General features: G+C 65.8%; 1 protein-coding gene across 1 annotated transcript; it reads right to left on the bottom strand.

The window, feature by feature from the left end:
* Window positions 1-4,050: 4,050 nt before the first annotated feature.
* LOC142818761 (pancreatic secretory trypsin inhibitor-like) lies at window positions 4,051-8,388 on the bottom strand. Its single transcript, XM_075900666.2, has 4 exons — window positions 8,252-8,388; window positions 6,995-7,035; window positions 6,349-6,458; window positions 4,051-4,210 (listed from the first exon to the last, which is right to left on the bottom strand). Exons 1-4 carry the CDS (start codon window positions 8,304-8,306, stop codon window positions 4,165-4,167), a joined length of 252 nt encoding a protein of 83 aa, XP_075756781.1. The 5' UTR covers window positions 8,307-8,388; the 3' UTR covers window positions 4,051-4,164.
* Between the last annotated feature and the right edge of the window lie 7,637 nt (window positions 8,389-16,025).

The raw sequence follows: 16,025 nt of genomic DNA on the forward strand, positions 1-16,025 counted from the left end.
CTGGCGCTGTCCCCCGAGACTGGCCGTGTTCCGGCGGCGCTAGCTCCAGAGCCCCCTTGGCACGCCCCCTTTCCCCGGGCAGGGCCGGCTCGCGCTGAGCACGGCGCAGGGTGGACGCCCTGAGCGGACCTGAGGCTGGCTTGGCGCTCCTGGGACCGGATGGCTGCCCACTGGGTCTGCTCCCCCCGAAACAGTCAGACACCTGGCTGGGGGCCACGCTTAGCACCCCAGAGGCTGGCACTGGTGGCCTTCCACAGCACCACGCAGGTCCCTGTGGGCAGGAGCCAGCTCCTGTGAGCCTTGGGCCTGGCCTGCACGACGCAATTACCCGGCCCAGCTACGCGGCTCAGGGGACCCCCCCAGTGATGTCGTGAAACCAGCCATGCCCCTGGTCCGGACTGTCTCTGCACCGTATGGCGGGTGGGGGCGCTGCTGGAGATCCTGCCCGTCAGCATCGGCGGCGTCTCCACGGACGTGCTGCGTCTGCCAACCCGCCACTGTCGTGTTTCAAGTGCGCCCCGACCCGGAGCCGCTGGGCAGCCGTGCAAAGGCCCCGGAGAGCCGGGCACGGCGAGAGAGCCCTTCCTCGGTACGGCCTGGGCTTGGGCCTGGACGCGCTCCCCCCACTTCTCACCGGGCTGGAAGAGTCAAACGGCGCGAACCGCGCGTCCTGCTCCGCTCCCAGGGCCCCGATAGCCCCTTCCCCGGCCCTCAGCGCTCTTGGCAGCACCGGAATTAGTGCTGGCCTCCTGGTCTCCACTTCCCAGCTGGGCCACGGGGGCGGGCCTGGGACTTTCCCGTCGCCACAGAGAGTCCGTGGCTGATTTGGGAGAACTCAGGCGTCGGCTCGCCCCCCTCCCCCCGGCCGTGCTCCATCTGGCCCTGTTTGGACTTCGCTGGCCTCTGGAGCGCTGGGCGGGGTTTCAGACATCCCTCGGGGCCAGCGGTTTGCCAGGGAAACGCTCGTCCCGCCGGAGCACAGTGAGCGCGGGAAGCAGCCGCTCGCCCCCGCCAGCGCACACCAAACACTCCTCCGGGCTGCCCCAACCGGCCGGCAGCAGCGCCCCCCGGGCTGCTCGAAACCACTTCTGGCCTGGGGGGCTACCTCGGCCAGGACCAATCGGCCGGGGCCGCTGCCAGGCCACGGGGCTGCTCAGAATTGCCGCAAGCCGGGTCCATGCCGCCAGGCCCGCTCAGGAGGCCAGCCCAGCACCGCGGAGTGGCAGGGTGCGATGCAGTGTCCGTACCTTGCAGGTCGCTGTGCTTGGGCTGTGGGCGACCCCTACTGGCCTCTGGCTGTGAGCACGGCCCAGCGGGGGGGGGGGGGGGGGGGGCGTGCCTGGAGGGCCCCCATGGCAGTGACCGAACCCGTCCTACCGGCTAAGGGAAGGGAGGGAACAAAGGAAGGGAGTGTGGGGGAAGGGGCAGTTTCTGGCTGGAATCATGAAGGAGACAGACTAAGGAGGGGGCTGGGAGACTAGGGGCCCAGGCACCCCATCTCCAGGGGGCTGAGACATCCTGGCCCTGCCTCCTGTAGCCACGTCCCGTCTGTGCTGGGCTGTGTCCTGGAGCAGCAATAAACCCCCCGGTTCTACCGGCTGGCGGAGCCTGTTCTGGCTGCTACGGGGCTGCATGATCGGGGGAACCCGCCGCGCCGTCACACAGGGTAAGGGCAGTCACATCAGGGTGCAATTTCGCTCTGAGCGCGGGGCGATTTCTGTCCCGTTGCACCCGTCAGGGCATTTGGCCTCCCGTTGCCGCTGGAGCCGGGCAGCGCGCTGCTCCCGGCACGGAGCTCCAAGGGGCTCTGCCCACGCTCAGCCAGGGAGCGCACGGCAGGGAGTTCAGACCCTGCAAGTGCCCTGTGCCGGATCAGCGCCCTCCCCGCAGCTGGGCAGCCTGCCTCTGCCTGCCAGGGTGAGTGAGCAAGGGAAAGTTATTGACTTGCTCCCGTAGCACACGAACTAGGGGGCACCCAGTGAAATTAACAGGCTGCAGGTTTAACACCAACCAAAGGAAGTTTTTCTTCACTCAGCACTCAGGCAACCTGTGGAACTCCTTGCCGGAGGATGTTGTGAAGGCCAGGACTTTAACAGGGGTCAATAAAGAGCTAGGTACATTCATGGAGGGTAGGTCCATCAATGCTATTAGCCAGGGTGGGTAGGGATGTGTCCCTGGCCTGTTTCTCTGGAAATGGGCGACAGGGGAGGAATCACGTGATGATTCCCGGTTCTGTTCACGCCCTGGGACACCTGGCACTGGTCAGGGCTGGATGGACCTTTGGTCTGACCCCGTCTGATGTTCTTACGTGAGGACGCAGGCTAGTCGGGCCGCTGTGGGGCTTTCACCAGGCCATGTGACCTGGGCACGGTGCCCCTCTCTGCACACCCTGGCTCCCCCGGAGGGGGGCCGAGAGGGGCGGCTGGTCTGGAAGGCGAGGCGCGCTCTCTGCTTGGCACCCGACTGGCGGGGGAGGAGTCCCCTGAGCCGCCGCAGAACCAGTCCGGCTGCCTAGGTCCCCGCTTTCTGCCTTGGCTCCATTTCCTCCTGCGGGCCAGGCCTCCCCTTCGCCGGCCCTGCTCCCCACCCCCGGGGCAGCCTCTGTGCCAGGCCCTGGCACCCCGCCCAGCGCTGGGCGCCCACCCTGCAGGCAGAGCCTCGCGCCTGGCCCGGGGGCTCCCCCGTTGGCCGGGGGGCAGGCCGGGGGCTGGGGGCTCCCCCGTTGGCCGGGGGGCAGGCCGGGGGCAGCCCGCCCGCACTGCAGGCTGGAGAGGCCCCTCGGGGATGGGATTGGGGTGTGTGGCGAGTGAGGAGCGGCACAGGGAGCAGCCGGCCTCGGGGCACCGGGAGGGTGACGCTGCTCCCGGGGCTGAAGGCCGAGGCGCCCCCGTGCACGGCATCCAGACACGCGAGGCACCTGGTGCTGCCCCCCCATTTCTCTAGCAACGACGGCAGTGCCCCCCCCCCCCCGCAGGCCTAGCGGCTCCAGCTGCGGCTCCTGGGGCGGTGCCGGCGGCACAGGCCACTTCGGTCGCTGGCCGTCACACGGCTGAGGCCCGACAGCAGCCCCTAGCGGCACAGCCGGCCCGGGCCCTCGGCCGCCCAGCCCGCACGCAGAGCCAGCTGGGCTGATGCCAAATGCTGGGGAGGGATGGGGGGGACCAGCCCAAAGACAACGCACAGCCGCAGCCCCCGGCTCTATGGACAGGCTCAGCCGCGTCCCAGCGCCAGGGCAGGGAAGAGGAGGGGAGGGGAGGGGAGGGAAAAAGGGAGCGGAGGGCAAGGCAGGGGAGGGCAGGGCGAAGGGGAGGGGAGGGCAGGGCTGAAGGGAAGGGAAGAGAGGGGAGGGGAGGGGAGGGGAGGGCAGGGCAGGGCAGGGCTGAAGGGAGGGGAGGGGAGGGGAGGGCAGGGCAGGGCAGGGCAGGGCAGGGGAGGGGAGGGGAGGGGAGGAGAGGGCAGGGCAGGGCAGGGCTGAAGGGAAGGGAAGAGAGGGGAGGGGAGGGCAGGGCAGGGCAGGGCTGAAGGGAAGGGAGGGGAGGGGAGGGGAGGGGAGGGGAGGGGAGGGCAGGGCAGCGCAGGGCAGGGGAGGGGAGGGGAGGGGAGGGGAGGGCAGGGCAGGGCAGGGGAGGGCAGGGCAGGGCAGGGCTGAAGGGGAGGGGAGGGGGGGCAGGGCAGGGCAGGGGAGGGCAGGGCAGGGCTGAAGGGAAGGGAAGAGAGGGGAGAGGGAGGGGGGAGGGGAGGGGAGAGGGGCAGGGCAGGGCAGGGCTGAAGGGGAGGGGAGGGCAGGGCAGGGCTGAAGGGAAGGGAAGAGAGGGGAGGGGAGGGGAGGAGAGGGCAGGGGAGGGGAGGGCAGGGCAGGGCTGAAGGGAAGAGAGGGGAGGGCAGGGCAGGGCAGGGCAGGGCTGAAGGGAAGGGAAGAGAGGGGAGGGGAGGGGAGGGCAGGGCAGGGCTGAAGGGAAGGGAGGCGAGGGGAGGGGAGGAGAGGGGAGGGCAGGGCAGGGCAAAGAGCCGAGCCGCGGGCGCCTGTGATGCAGTCGGGTTTATTGTGCGGGGACGCGGGGGGGGGGGGGGGGGGGAGCTGCCTGCGTCTTCGTGGGGGCCCGTCCCGCGCCCACTCGTGCCCTGCCCCGTGGGGCGCAGCAGGGCCGGCGGCGCCGGGGGCTCTCAGCAGGTGCCTCTCTTCTTGATGCGAACGGCCGTTTGCTTCCCCCTGCAAAGACAGGTGCAGCGCGCTGAGGGCAGCCCGGAGCCGCAGGCGGGAACGACATTCGAAAACTGCACCCGGTCCCCGGCCGAGCCCACGTCTCCTTGGCCGGCCCTTTGGGGGAGGGGCCTGGGTCGGGGGGATGCGCCGACGAACGCTGACATCCGTGAGTAAATCCCCAGGGCTGCCGAGCACACCCGGCACCTGCGGCAGCCACGCCCCGGCAATTGCTGCCTGCCTGGTACGGGATTCCTGGCCGGGGGAGACCCAGTGATGCCTGCCTGGCCCAGCCCGGTGCCCGTGTGAGTCCGACACCTCGGGGAGCCCAGCCAGACCCACACGTCCCGCGCGGCGGGGCCCTTCTAGCCCCACGACGTCCCGGAATTACAGCCGGGTGACACCGGGACGCGAGGTCCGAATCAGGCCCTTTACCAGGGACTGTCCCCCCAGCCAGCCAGCCCCGCACCCCCAGCTGTACTCGAACCAGGTCTCCGTTCTGCCGGGCTCCTGCCCCACACAGCTCTGCCGGCGCCCCCCAGCTCCTCTACCCCTGGGTCCCCCCGTCCCCAGGGCGCTGCCCTTGCCCCCCATCCGGACTCCCGGCTCCCCCCGCTTTCCTGCAAACCGTGGGACGTTCCAGAGACCAAGGACGCGGCTCTTATCTGTCCGGTCGTGCCGACGCGGAGGCGTTTTGCACGGGCTTTGCGGTCTAGATCGACGGCGCCGGCAGCGAACGGGGTGGGGGCGTCGCTCGCTCCCTTCGCTTACAGACCAACCCGGCCCGTCCTTGGGGCCCGCAGGCCCTGCACAGTAACAGGCCCCTGGAACAACGCTGCAGCCCGGGCAGTGCAGAGCCCAGGCCGGAGTCACCCGGGTTCCAGCGGCCTCTCCCGGGGACTCTCCCCGCCGTCCCTCTCGCGCCCCACAGGCCTGCGGCTCCCCCCACGCCCGGCGTCAGTGGGGACACGTTCCTGGCTCTCTGGCCTCTGACCGGGGCCTCCCCTTTTCCCGCAGCTCTCCGTGGGGAGGGAGCCCTGTATCCTGAGCCCCCCTGTTCTCCCCCCATATCTCCTCTTCCTTCCGTCCTGGCCCCGCCACGTCACCTCACCCTCCGCATCTCCCTTGAAGCCCCCCCTCTCCTGGCTGCGGGACGGCTCGTGGCCCAGGCCTGGGCGAGGCTGCGGGTTAAGGACCCTACCCAAGGCCCTTCCCCACCGGGCCCCTATGGCCTGAGGGCCACAGAAGCGGCACCGGGGGCTGTCCTGAGGAGGTGCGGTGCCGTGGAGGCCAGCCGGGGGAGGGGAGCTGCTCCCAGCATCTCAGAGGGCTGGGTCCTGATCCAGGTGCCCAAGAGAAGGCTCCATCCGCCGGTGCCCTCCTAGATCCACCGCACTCCGTCTCCTTCGCAGCGTCTCCCGGGCCGAGGGAGTCCCCATCGCGCCGGCTCCGGGGGGTGGCCAAGGCCGCCCGGGTCCTTTCCATCCCCCTTTCCCACGGGGCAGACCCTGCCCTCTGCTGCCCCGGTGGGAACTGGGGGGCGCTCAGCTGGGGGCAGAAGGTGCTGAAGCCCTGGCGTTCGTGTGCTGCCCTGGCCGCCGCAGCCTGGGTTCCCAGACACCGGGCGGCTCGCCGAGGGGCCGTGCGGCGCCTCCCAAGCCCCAGCCCCCTCTTTATCGGCAGTGCCCCAGGCGCACGGCCCTGCAGGCAGCTCAGGTGTCTCCTTCGCAGGAGATGTGCCGGCACATCCGGGCTTCCTGCACCCGCCTGCCTGCTCTGATCCACAATGCGCAGCGTCCGTGAGAGCCAGCCCCTCAGCCACTAAAACCAGGGGAAATCTAGCTCCTGGGGTGGGCTGAGCGCACCGCTTCCCCGGGCTCATCGGACTGCCCTGCCGCGGGCCCGCCGAGTGCCACCGTAACAGCACAGCGGGCAGGAAGCACGGGACGGGCGCTACTCCAGGCCGGCGGAAGAGGGCATCAGCCGGGAAGAGGGGGATGGCAAACACGTATCCCCCAAAGTCACACCACGCCAGGAGTTGCGGCTCTCCCCTGCTTTTCAGAGGGGCCTCACAGCCCTGCTGGAGGCAGCCCGGGTGAGAACAGCCGGTCTCCGAACACTCGCCCCCAGCGGCTGCAGATACTCACAGGTTGGCAGCGCACAGCTCACACTCGTTGGGGTACGTCACGTTGTCGGTGCCGCAGACGGGATCGAAGATCCGTGGGCAGCCCGGAGGGGAGTGTCTGCTGCAGTCCGGCTGGGGGGGCAAAGGGAGAGGAGACTGGACCCCCCTTCGCACGAGGCAGTGCTGGAAAGCACGCCCTGCTCCGGCGCCACGTTCCTTCAGGGGACCCAGGAAGCGCCGGGCAAGAGACGTGGCGGGAGCGGTCTCATACACTCAGCCCCCTCCTCCCCGGCGGCCTTGCTCAGAGCGCTACACGGAGAGGGCAGCTGCGACCCCCGTCGGCCGCGTGGGAGCGTACCTCTGTCCTTAGCGTGGCCGTAAGCTGATGAATGGGCACCTGTGGTCAGAGCGTGCACTCTGCAACGGCAGGCCAGCACCATGCATCTCCTTTGATCAACAGGGAAACTGAGGAAGGGAGGGGAAAGTGACTTGCCCAAGGACACCCAGCAGGTCAGTGGCAGAGGTGGGGTGAGACTTCCAGCCTCCTGTGTCGCTGCACTATCCCCTGGGCAGCGCTGCCCCTGGCTTCTCTCACTACTGGCTTGCTGGCCCGTGGGCACAAGTGGCCCCACCTAAGACGGGCAGTTACACCGCGCAGGAGCCGTTACCTCTTTGCCTTGGTCAGCTGCGCCCTCATGTTCGGCATGGCCTAAAGCACGGGGAGAAGGGAGCGTCTCAGGTCCTGTGTCCCCTCCCAGCCTGCTCCTTGCACTGGCGTCTCGCCTGCTGCTTCCAGGCCCCCGCCTCCCCCTCTCGACTTTCCTCTCCACTCCCCTTCCCAGCCACGCTCCTCCACCAGCCCCCGCCCCAGCCTCCCTCCTCCCGGATCTCGCAAGGCCAGGGGAGGCATTGCCTTTCCAAACCGCCCGTCTGACCCCGCCCACGTGCCACCCCTCAAACACCTACCGGGGCCGAGCGTTGCTGCCCCCGAGCGCCCGCCCTCCCCATGCTCCAGGGGGGCGGGGCTTGGCTCCCAGGGGGCGGGGCTTGGGCAGGAGGGGCGGGGCTGGGGACTTGCCTCCCTCATCCCCACCTTCACCCACCGCCCATGACCTCACTCCCGTCCCTGTACCGCCCACCCGCCCTTTGCCGGCCCCCAGAGCCCCCTCTCCGCTCCGCCTTTCTCCCCTGACCGGCCCACCCTGGCCCCAGCCCAGGGACACTGTGTTCCCGGGCCCTGGACAGCCAGGAACAAAGCCGGGGCCCTTGGACTGCCCCAGCCGGCTGTGCAGGGGAGTCGGGCACCGCCAATCCCACGGGGGCAGCGAAGCAGACTCAGGGCCCGGATGCCAAGCCGCGGACGGCCTCAGGAGCGGGCCGGGGGGCGGAGAGGGCTCCCGCCTTGCTGCAAAGAGAGACTGCGTGGCACCCGGGGCCGGATTCTGCTCGGAGCCACGTCGATGGCGCCGGGTTCCCGCTGGGCTGCGGCAGAGCCTCGATCTACCCGGAGCCGCTGGGAGAAGCAGAGCAGGGGGCTCTGGATCCCGACGGGGCGCGCTCAGAGCTGGGATTGCTCCACGGCCGTGCTCTGCGGACGGGTCCCTGCCAGCGGCTGAGGCATGGCTCTGATAAGGGCTGGACTTTCACCTCTGCGGCTGCCTGGCTGTCTCAGGCACAGACCGGCTCCGCTGCTGGCTGCCTGCAGGCGTCTCTCTAGCAACCCACCCGCCGGCCGCCTGCTGCGAGCCGGTGCCGGGGCTCCGACACGGAGCCGGTGCCAGGGCCCCCAGCCAGCTGGCTGCTTTCCCAGCCTCCACGGGCCCAGGGGCTCCGACACGGAGCCGGTGCCGGGTCCCCCAACCAGCTGGCTGCGTTCCCAGCCTCGAGGGGCCCAGTGGCTCCGAGTGACCCGCCGCGGCACTCACCAGCGCAGCAGCAAAAGGCCAGGCCAAGCAGCAGGCCGAGGCCAGCTGCCTTCATGGCTGTTTATTGCAGGTGGTGTCTCCAGGAGACGGTTCCCCAGGAGCCCACGCAGGGAGCTTTATACCTGGCTCCCCAGGCTCCGCCCTCTCGGGGCTGCCCCGCCCCGGCCAGCCCGTGGCTCTGCGGGACTTGGCGCGAGCCCGAGGTGGGCACGGAGCCGTGGCCTGATCGGTTTGGTGCGTCCGAGACAATGGGGTGAGATCTCAGCTCCCAGGCGGCGGCCACGGGCGGGGCCAGGTCCCTGTGCACAGCCGGAGCCAGGGGACTAGGTCCGAGAGGTGGGTCAGGCTGATTCCTGCCCCCTGCATCCGGGGCAGCAGCTTGCAGGAGGGGGTTGGGATCAGTGCACTTGTCTGTGAGGGGTGAGCGCCATCAGCAGAGCCGGGGGGTAGCCAAGGCCAATCTAGGTGTAAATCCAGGGCTTCGGAGGAGTCCTATGCTGGCCCGGGGTGGATTTGCCAAGCTGCAGGAACAATGGTTTTCTGGAGAACAGAAATCCCCGGGGACCCGTCCCCTCTGGCGCAGGGCAGGCCGGTGCAGGCAGCCGGCACACGTGGGGGGCAGGGCGATCCACACGCACAGCGTGGCTTGCCGACGGCGTTCCCGAGAACCTCGCCTCCTGTATCAACACCTCGCCCAGGGATCCCATCTGCTCGGGGCGGTTTCACGGGGATCAGAGCCGCTGTCCAGCGATATTACACCAGGGAAGCCCTCGGCCCTGTCTGCTTTGGGGCCCAGGGTCAAATTCTGCTTCCGGGCCCGCGCACCATCCATGGAGCCACTGGGAAGGGGGAAGGGAGGCTCTCCCCAGGTAATACGCCATCTCCACGTGCCGCGCTGCCTGTCCCACGCGAGCAGACGCCTCCCCGCCACGGCCCTCTGCCTCGGGCTGCCCGTCCCCGTAAACACACCCCTCCGCGTCCACGTCACACCCCTTTTCCGTGCCAGCCGCAGGTTTCCGAAAGGCAGGGAGTCAGGCTGCCCGCTCGCTGGGCCCGCACCCCATCTGCAGCGGCTGCGTGCAGGCCATGGGGTCCCCCCGAGCTCCCCGCCCGCCGACGAAGAGGCTCTGGAAAGAGCAGCCGGTGCAGAAGACGCCTGTGGTTCGGTGACGCTGTCCCCGAGCGTTTGGGCAGGGGTGTGATTGGGCGGAGCTGGGCGTGTGGGAGGTTAGAGTCAGGGACTGTGAATTCGCATACATTCGCATACATTCGCATACATGGCCGAACACCCCAGTGTCCACTGGGCCCGGGAGTATTCCCGCCGTAGCGGCGTTTGCAAAGCGAGAGCAGAGAGGCAATGCACAAAGCGGCACCCATGCCAGTCTGGGTGGAAAACCAGGGGGTACCGGGGCAAGTTCTGCTGTGGCCTAGTGCGGCTGGCGGCTCGTCTCCCCTCTCCCCACAAGGTGGCGCTGTGCGATCGCACGGCGAGGCTCCTAGGTTGCACGGTTCCGAGATGCGGGATAACGACCCAGTTACAAGGCACCGCGCAAGGGCAGGGGCTGCGCGCACCCCGAGTGGCAGCCAGCGCGTGCTGAATTTACCTCTGGGGACATATTGACCCCCACAACTGGGGGGGCGACCGACTTGCTGGGCCCCTGGGCACAATGGGGGACCCCAGCGCCACGCTCCAGGAAGGGACGGAGCCTCGGGGAGAAGAGGCAGATCTGGGGCAGCCCTTCCTCGGAGCCGCCTGGAATGCGCCGCACCGCTCCACTACATGCCGTGCCGGGCCAGGCCATGCCGTGCCTTGCCATGCGGGGTGGGGCTGTGCCATGCCATGCTGTGCCGTGCTGGTCGGGGCAGGGCTGTGCCGTATCATGCCGTGCCATGCCGTGCCGTGCCATGCCGTGCCGGGCGAGGCTGTGCCATGCCGTGCCATGCCGTGCCGTGCCATGCCGTGCCGGGCGAGGCTGTGCCATGCCGTGCCGTGCCGTGCCGTGCGGGGCAGGGCTGTGCCGTGCCGTGCCATGCCGTGCCGTGCCGTGCCGTGCCGTGCCGTGCCGTTCTGTGTCCCCCTGACCCCTGGCAGCCCCAAGAGCTGCCCAGAGCATGTGGTGTGGCACTCTGGTGGCGATTTAAAGGGCCGCCGGCACTCCTGCGGTAGCGCCTGGGAGCTCCGGGGCCTTTTGAATCGCTCAACCCCCGGGAACCGCCCCCGTTGCCCCCATCCCTGCAGGCTGGCCTGCCACGGCACACTTGTGTTTTTCCAGGCCTGCAACAGAAACGCACTGGGCCACGTGGCCAGTCTCAGTCTGGGGCAGGAGGTGCCAGGTTGCCGCCCAACTGATGCCATCCAGAAGGCCGAGGCTTTTCATGCTGCTTTTGTCTCCGCCATCCCTATAAAGGACGAGGCGAGCAGCGCACGAGCACAAGGGACGCTCACTCCAGTGGGGAAGGAAAAGGTTAAAGAATGGGAGGGAGGCTGGGCGATTGCAGCCGTCGGGCCCGACCGAACTCCCCCTGGGGCAGCTCAGGCTGGCTGAGTGTCCTTGGCGGTTAGCGACGTACGGCGGAGGTCCCAGCGGCATGGGGACGGCATGCGGGTACTTCCCTTAACAGAGGTAGCAAAGAGAGCCTGGGGGATTACAGCCCTTGGGAAGACGCAGGGACAGACAAACAGCCGGGCTGTGACCCCAGGAGAGGGGAGTGCTGAGGAATTGCCTGCCGGAAGCAAATCACGCCAAGCCAGCCTGGTTCCCCCGGACAGGGCGACTGGCCTGGGGGAGGGGACGCTGTCGTCATGATGTATCGTGATTTTCGGGAGGCTTTGGACAGGGCCCCCCCGACACGCCGGGCCCTTGCCTCTGAGGTCTGGACGCAGGGTGGCAGGAGACCTCTCGCCTCCCTGGGGGCTTCGGCCCGGCAGGCTCCTCTGACTCCTCTCAGGGCCCCGCCACTCCCGTAAGGGGGCGCTCTGCTTCCAGGGTACTCGGAGCCCCAGTCGAGCGCCCACAACAAACCCTTCTCCCCCCCCCGGACACATTTCCCTGCTCTCAGAGCTCTTACTCCCCAAACACGCCCCCCCATATCTTCCCCTCTACCCGGCTTCCCTTCTCCGGGTAGGCCTGGCTCTGGAGAGCATTCTGCTCCCTGGCGGCCTCTTTCTCCTGTTACCGGCCTACGTCGGGACTGCCCCACGGGCGCCTCAGCCAGACTTCTCCAGCCGCTTCCCAGTGGGGGCAGCCCCTCCCTCCCAGCCTCCCTCCAGGGGCTCAGCCCTCTGCTGAGCTCCTGGCCCCACTGCAGCCTTGCTCACCCAGCTTCCACACCACAGTCTTTCTAATTGCACCCAGCTGGGCCACTCGCTAGCCGGAGCGTTGCCAGCTCACCCGCGAGGCTGCGGGGAAGCAATAGATCGATGGGCCCAATGGGCAGCCATCGACAGCTCAGTGTCAGGCTGGGGGTCGGTTCCTAGGGGGGTGCCCCCAGCATTGGTTCTAGGGCTGGTTTGGTTCAACATCTTCATTACTGCCCTGGACGAGGGGATGGGTGGCACCTTCTGCAAGTTTGCAGATGATACCAAACTGGGTGGGGTTGCGACTTCTTTGGAGGATAGGGACATAATTCAAAATGACCTTAGCAAGTTAGAGAAATGGTCAGAGGTAAACAGGATGAGGGTTAATAAAGAGAAATGCAAAGTGCTCCACTTAGGAAGGAACAATCAGTTCCATACATACAAGATGGGAAGCGACTGTCTAGGAAGGAGCATGGCGGAAAGGGATCTAGGGGTCATAGTGGACCACAAGTTGAATATGAGTCAACAGTGTGACGCTGTTGCAAAAAAAGCAAATATGATTCTAGGTTGTATCAACAGGTGTGTTGTAAGCAAAACTCGTGAAGTCATTCTGCCGCTCTACTCTGCACTAGTTAGGCCTCAGCTGGAGTACTGTGTCCAGTTCTGGGCGCCACATTTCAAGAAAGATGTGGAGAAATTGGAAAGGGTACAGAGAAGAGCGACAAGAATGATTAAAGGTCTAGAGAACATGACCTATGAAGCCAGGCTTCATGAACTGGGCTTGTTTAGTTTGGAAAAAAGAAGATTAAGGGGGGACATGAGAGCGGTTTTCAAATATCTAAAAGGGTGTCACAAGGAGGAAGGAGAAAATTTGTTCCTCTTGGTTTCTGAGGACAGGACAAGGAGTAATGGGCTTAAAGTGCAGCAGGGGAGGTTTAGATTGGACATTAGGAAAAAATTCCTAACTGTCAGGGTGGTCAAATATTGGAATAAATTGCCAAGGGAGGTGGTGGAATCTCCCTCTCTGGAGCTATTTAAGAACAGGTTAGATAGACATCTGTCAGGGATGGTGTAGACGGAGCTTGGTCCTGCCTTGAGGGCGGGGGGCTGGACTCGATGACCGCTCGAGGTCCCTTCCAGTCCTATGATTCTATGATTCTATGACACTAAGCTGGGCGGAGAGGTGGATACGCTGGAGGGCAGGGACAGGGTCCAGAGTGATCTGGACAGATTGGAGGATTAGGCCAAAAGAAATCTGATGAGGTTCAACAAGGACAAGTGCAGAGTCCTGCCCTTGGGACGGAAGAATCCCAAGAACTGTTACAGGCTGGGGACCGACTGGCTAAGTAGCAGTTCTGCGGAAAAGGCCCTGGGGATTCCAGTGGATGAGAAGCTGGAGATGAGTCAACAGGGCGCCCTTGTAGCCAAGAGGGCGAATGGCATATTGGGGTGCATGAGGAGGAGCACGGCCAGCAGATCCAGAGAACTGATTATTCTCCTTTATTTGTCTCTGGTGAGGCCACATCAGGAGTATTGTGTCCAGTTCTGGGCCCCCTATTACCGAAAGGATGTGGACGCATTGGAGAGGGTCCAGCGGAGGGCACCAAAAATGATGAGGGGGCTGGAGCACAGGACCTACAAGGAGAGGCTGAGGGATTTGGGCTTATTTAGTCTGTAGAAAAAACAAGGGGGGGGGGGGGATTTGAGAGCAGCCTTCAATTTCCTGAAGGGGGTTCCAAAGAGGATGGAGAGAGGCTGTTCTCAGTAGTGACAGATGGCAGACCCAGGAGCAATGGGCTCAATTTGCAGTGGGGGAGGTTGAGGTTGGATATTAGGACAAGCTATTTCCCTAGGCAGGTGGGGAAGCACTGGGACGGGTTTCCTAGGGAGGGGGGGTGGAATCTCCATCCCTAGAGGTGTTTAAATCCTGCCTTGACCAAGCCCTGGCTGGGCTGATTGAGTCAGGGTTGGTCCTGCCTTGGGCAGGGGCTGGACGTGATGACTCCTGAGGTCTCTGCCAGGCCTGGGGGTCTGTGAATAGGCCAAGCTGAGCCCCACTGCCCCAGGGCCGGCCAGCCAGCGACACCTGTGCCCCGCACGCTGGGGAAATGTGGTCTAGGGTGCAACTCTAGAGGCCTGGACGGACTGGGGCCTCCAGACGAAGGGGCAAGGCTGGGACTAGCCTCCCGCAGCCATCCCTTCAGCGTTGCCCGGACGACACGGCCTGGGGCTCTGGTGGCCATTTCAAGGGCCCAGGGCCTCGGCTGCTGCCGCTGCTGCTGCGACAGTTTAAGCAGCCAGAATCCAGGTCTTTCCAACTCGCTGGTCCCGGGACAGCTGCCTGCTTAGCCCCCTCCCCGTCAGCAGCCCTGGGGCAGCGTTAGGATCCGAGGTGGCCCTGCAGATGGGAGAATCGGCCGAGAGATTCAATAAGGGCCAGTGCAAAGTACTGCCCCTAGGAAGGAGAAATCGCGCGCAGCTCTCGGCCCTGGGGGCTAACCGGCGAGGGATGTCGTGCTGCCGAACATGGTCGCAGGGTTACGGCGACTCCCAAATGGAAACCGAGCCACCGATACTCTGCAGCTGTGAAAAAGCCTCGTATCCTTCCGGAGCCTGTTCCCAGGAGCGCCCGAGATAAACTGTCCTCGACTGAGTGACAGAGAGACCCCAGCTGGCATCCCGTGTCCATGCCAGGCACCGCGCGCTCGGAGAGACGCCCAGAGGAGAGAACAGAAATGATAAACGGGTGAGAAAACCGGACCGAGGAGGAAAGGTCCGAAAGGGTAAAGACGCGAGGGAAGTGCAGTCTTGAGAAGAGAACGGACGCAATCTCCAGGCCCACGCAGGGCTGTTACCCGTGATCTCCCTGCCCACCGAAGGAGGGACAAGTCGCAACGGGCTTAGCAAGCAGCAGGGAGATTGGGGGCAGTGCACCAGGGCGCCCTTCTACCCAGCCTGTCGGCCCTTTAGCTCGGAGGCATCGACTGCGCGCACCGGTTCATCGTCCGTCTCCCTCTAGTCCAACGGGAGAAGGAAAGTCTTGACGGAAGGTGCTCGTTCACCTCTCAGCCAGGAGGTGTGGGGTAAGGGGCCCGGGCCCGCCCTCTCCCGGGGCCCTAAGGACGGACTCTCTCAGCATCCTGTCCGGCTGGTGGGGGAAGGTCCCGAAACTCATCAGCCGACCGGCAAGTCCCAGGATGCCCTGCCCTGGCCTGCTTCCTACCCCACTGACCCCAGTGCCCCTCTGCTGCCCTTCATTACCCCTCCTGAGTCTCCTCCCTCCTCCGTGACCCCTCTCCCCTTGCTCCTCCTCCCGCCTGCTCTAACTCCCTCTCCAACTCCACCTCCAACTCTCCCTTGCGTGTTCCTGGCCCCTCCCTTTTATTCCCCCTCTTCCATCGCTCCCCCCCGATGTCACCCGCTCACCTGGGGGTGGGGCGCCCTGACGTCACAGGCGTGCCCCCGTGCGCGGCATCACACCAGCGTCCAGCTCCTGCGCCCGTCAGCTGTGCGGCCGCCGCGGAGCAGCGAGCACAAGGGGCCGGCGCCTCCCGGCTCATCCCGAGGAGTGCAAGTGCTGCCACGGGGTTAGTGTGGGGTGGCTCTGTCCCGGCCGCGCCAGGCAGACTCACCCCATCACAGGTAGATATTAGGAAAAACTTTCTAACTAGAAGGGTAGGTGAACTCTGGACGAGGTTTCTAAGGGAGGGTGTGAAATCCCCCCGCTGGCGGGTTTTAAGAAAGGCCGGACAGACCTGTCGGGCATGGTCTGGGTTACTTGGTCCTGCCTCCGCAGAGGGGGCTGGCCCTGAAAACGTCTCAAAGTCCCTGCCCGCCCTGCATTTCTCTCCTTTGTGGACTCATGTAACGGAGAGCAGGTTTGCCCCGTGGGGTTGATCAGAGTCAGTGAATGTCCCTGCAGCACTTTGCTCTGTCAAGCAGAAATCACCAGAGAGGAGCAGAGCAAAACATTAGGAACAGGCGCCATGACGACCAGGCCCCGTTGGTTAGTGAAACGGAGTAGATGCCACAATCGATTAGAGACCGTGTCTGCCTTTGAGTAACTTGAGTCTAAAGAAGAACAGCCAAGTGGAACCGCCCGGCTGCGCGAGGCCGATCCCCCTCCAAACGGCCTTGTTAATGGGCCCTCGGGCACACAGCCCGTCACGGCACCGAGTTTTTCAGTATTTACACAGAGTGTTTATCATGCAAATGCAGCACGATTCCAGCAGCACCGTGCAAACCCCAGATATGGACCGTGCGCTAGTCCAGCAGCAGGGCAAGCTCGCTGGCTGTGCGGGGGGATTCATTCGGAGGCAGTGTCTCCGGAGGGGCCGGGCACTTCGGATTCAACCAGGCCTGGCTTGGAGAGGGAATTCGGGACGAGCCGGGGTTGTGACACAAAGAACTGACCATCCAGAAGTGCTGGCATGGTGGGAGGGAGCTGCCGAGCCGCGCCTCCTGGCTTGAAGAGGG

This window comes from Pelodiscus sinensis, chromosome 16 (assembly GCF_052426305.1).
Source record: "Pelodiscus sinensis isolate ZL-2025 chromosome 16, ASM5242630v1, whole genome shotgun sequence".
NCBI lineage: Eukaryota > Metazoa > Chordata > Testudines > Trionychidae > Pelodiscus > Pelodiscus sinensis.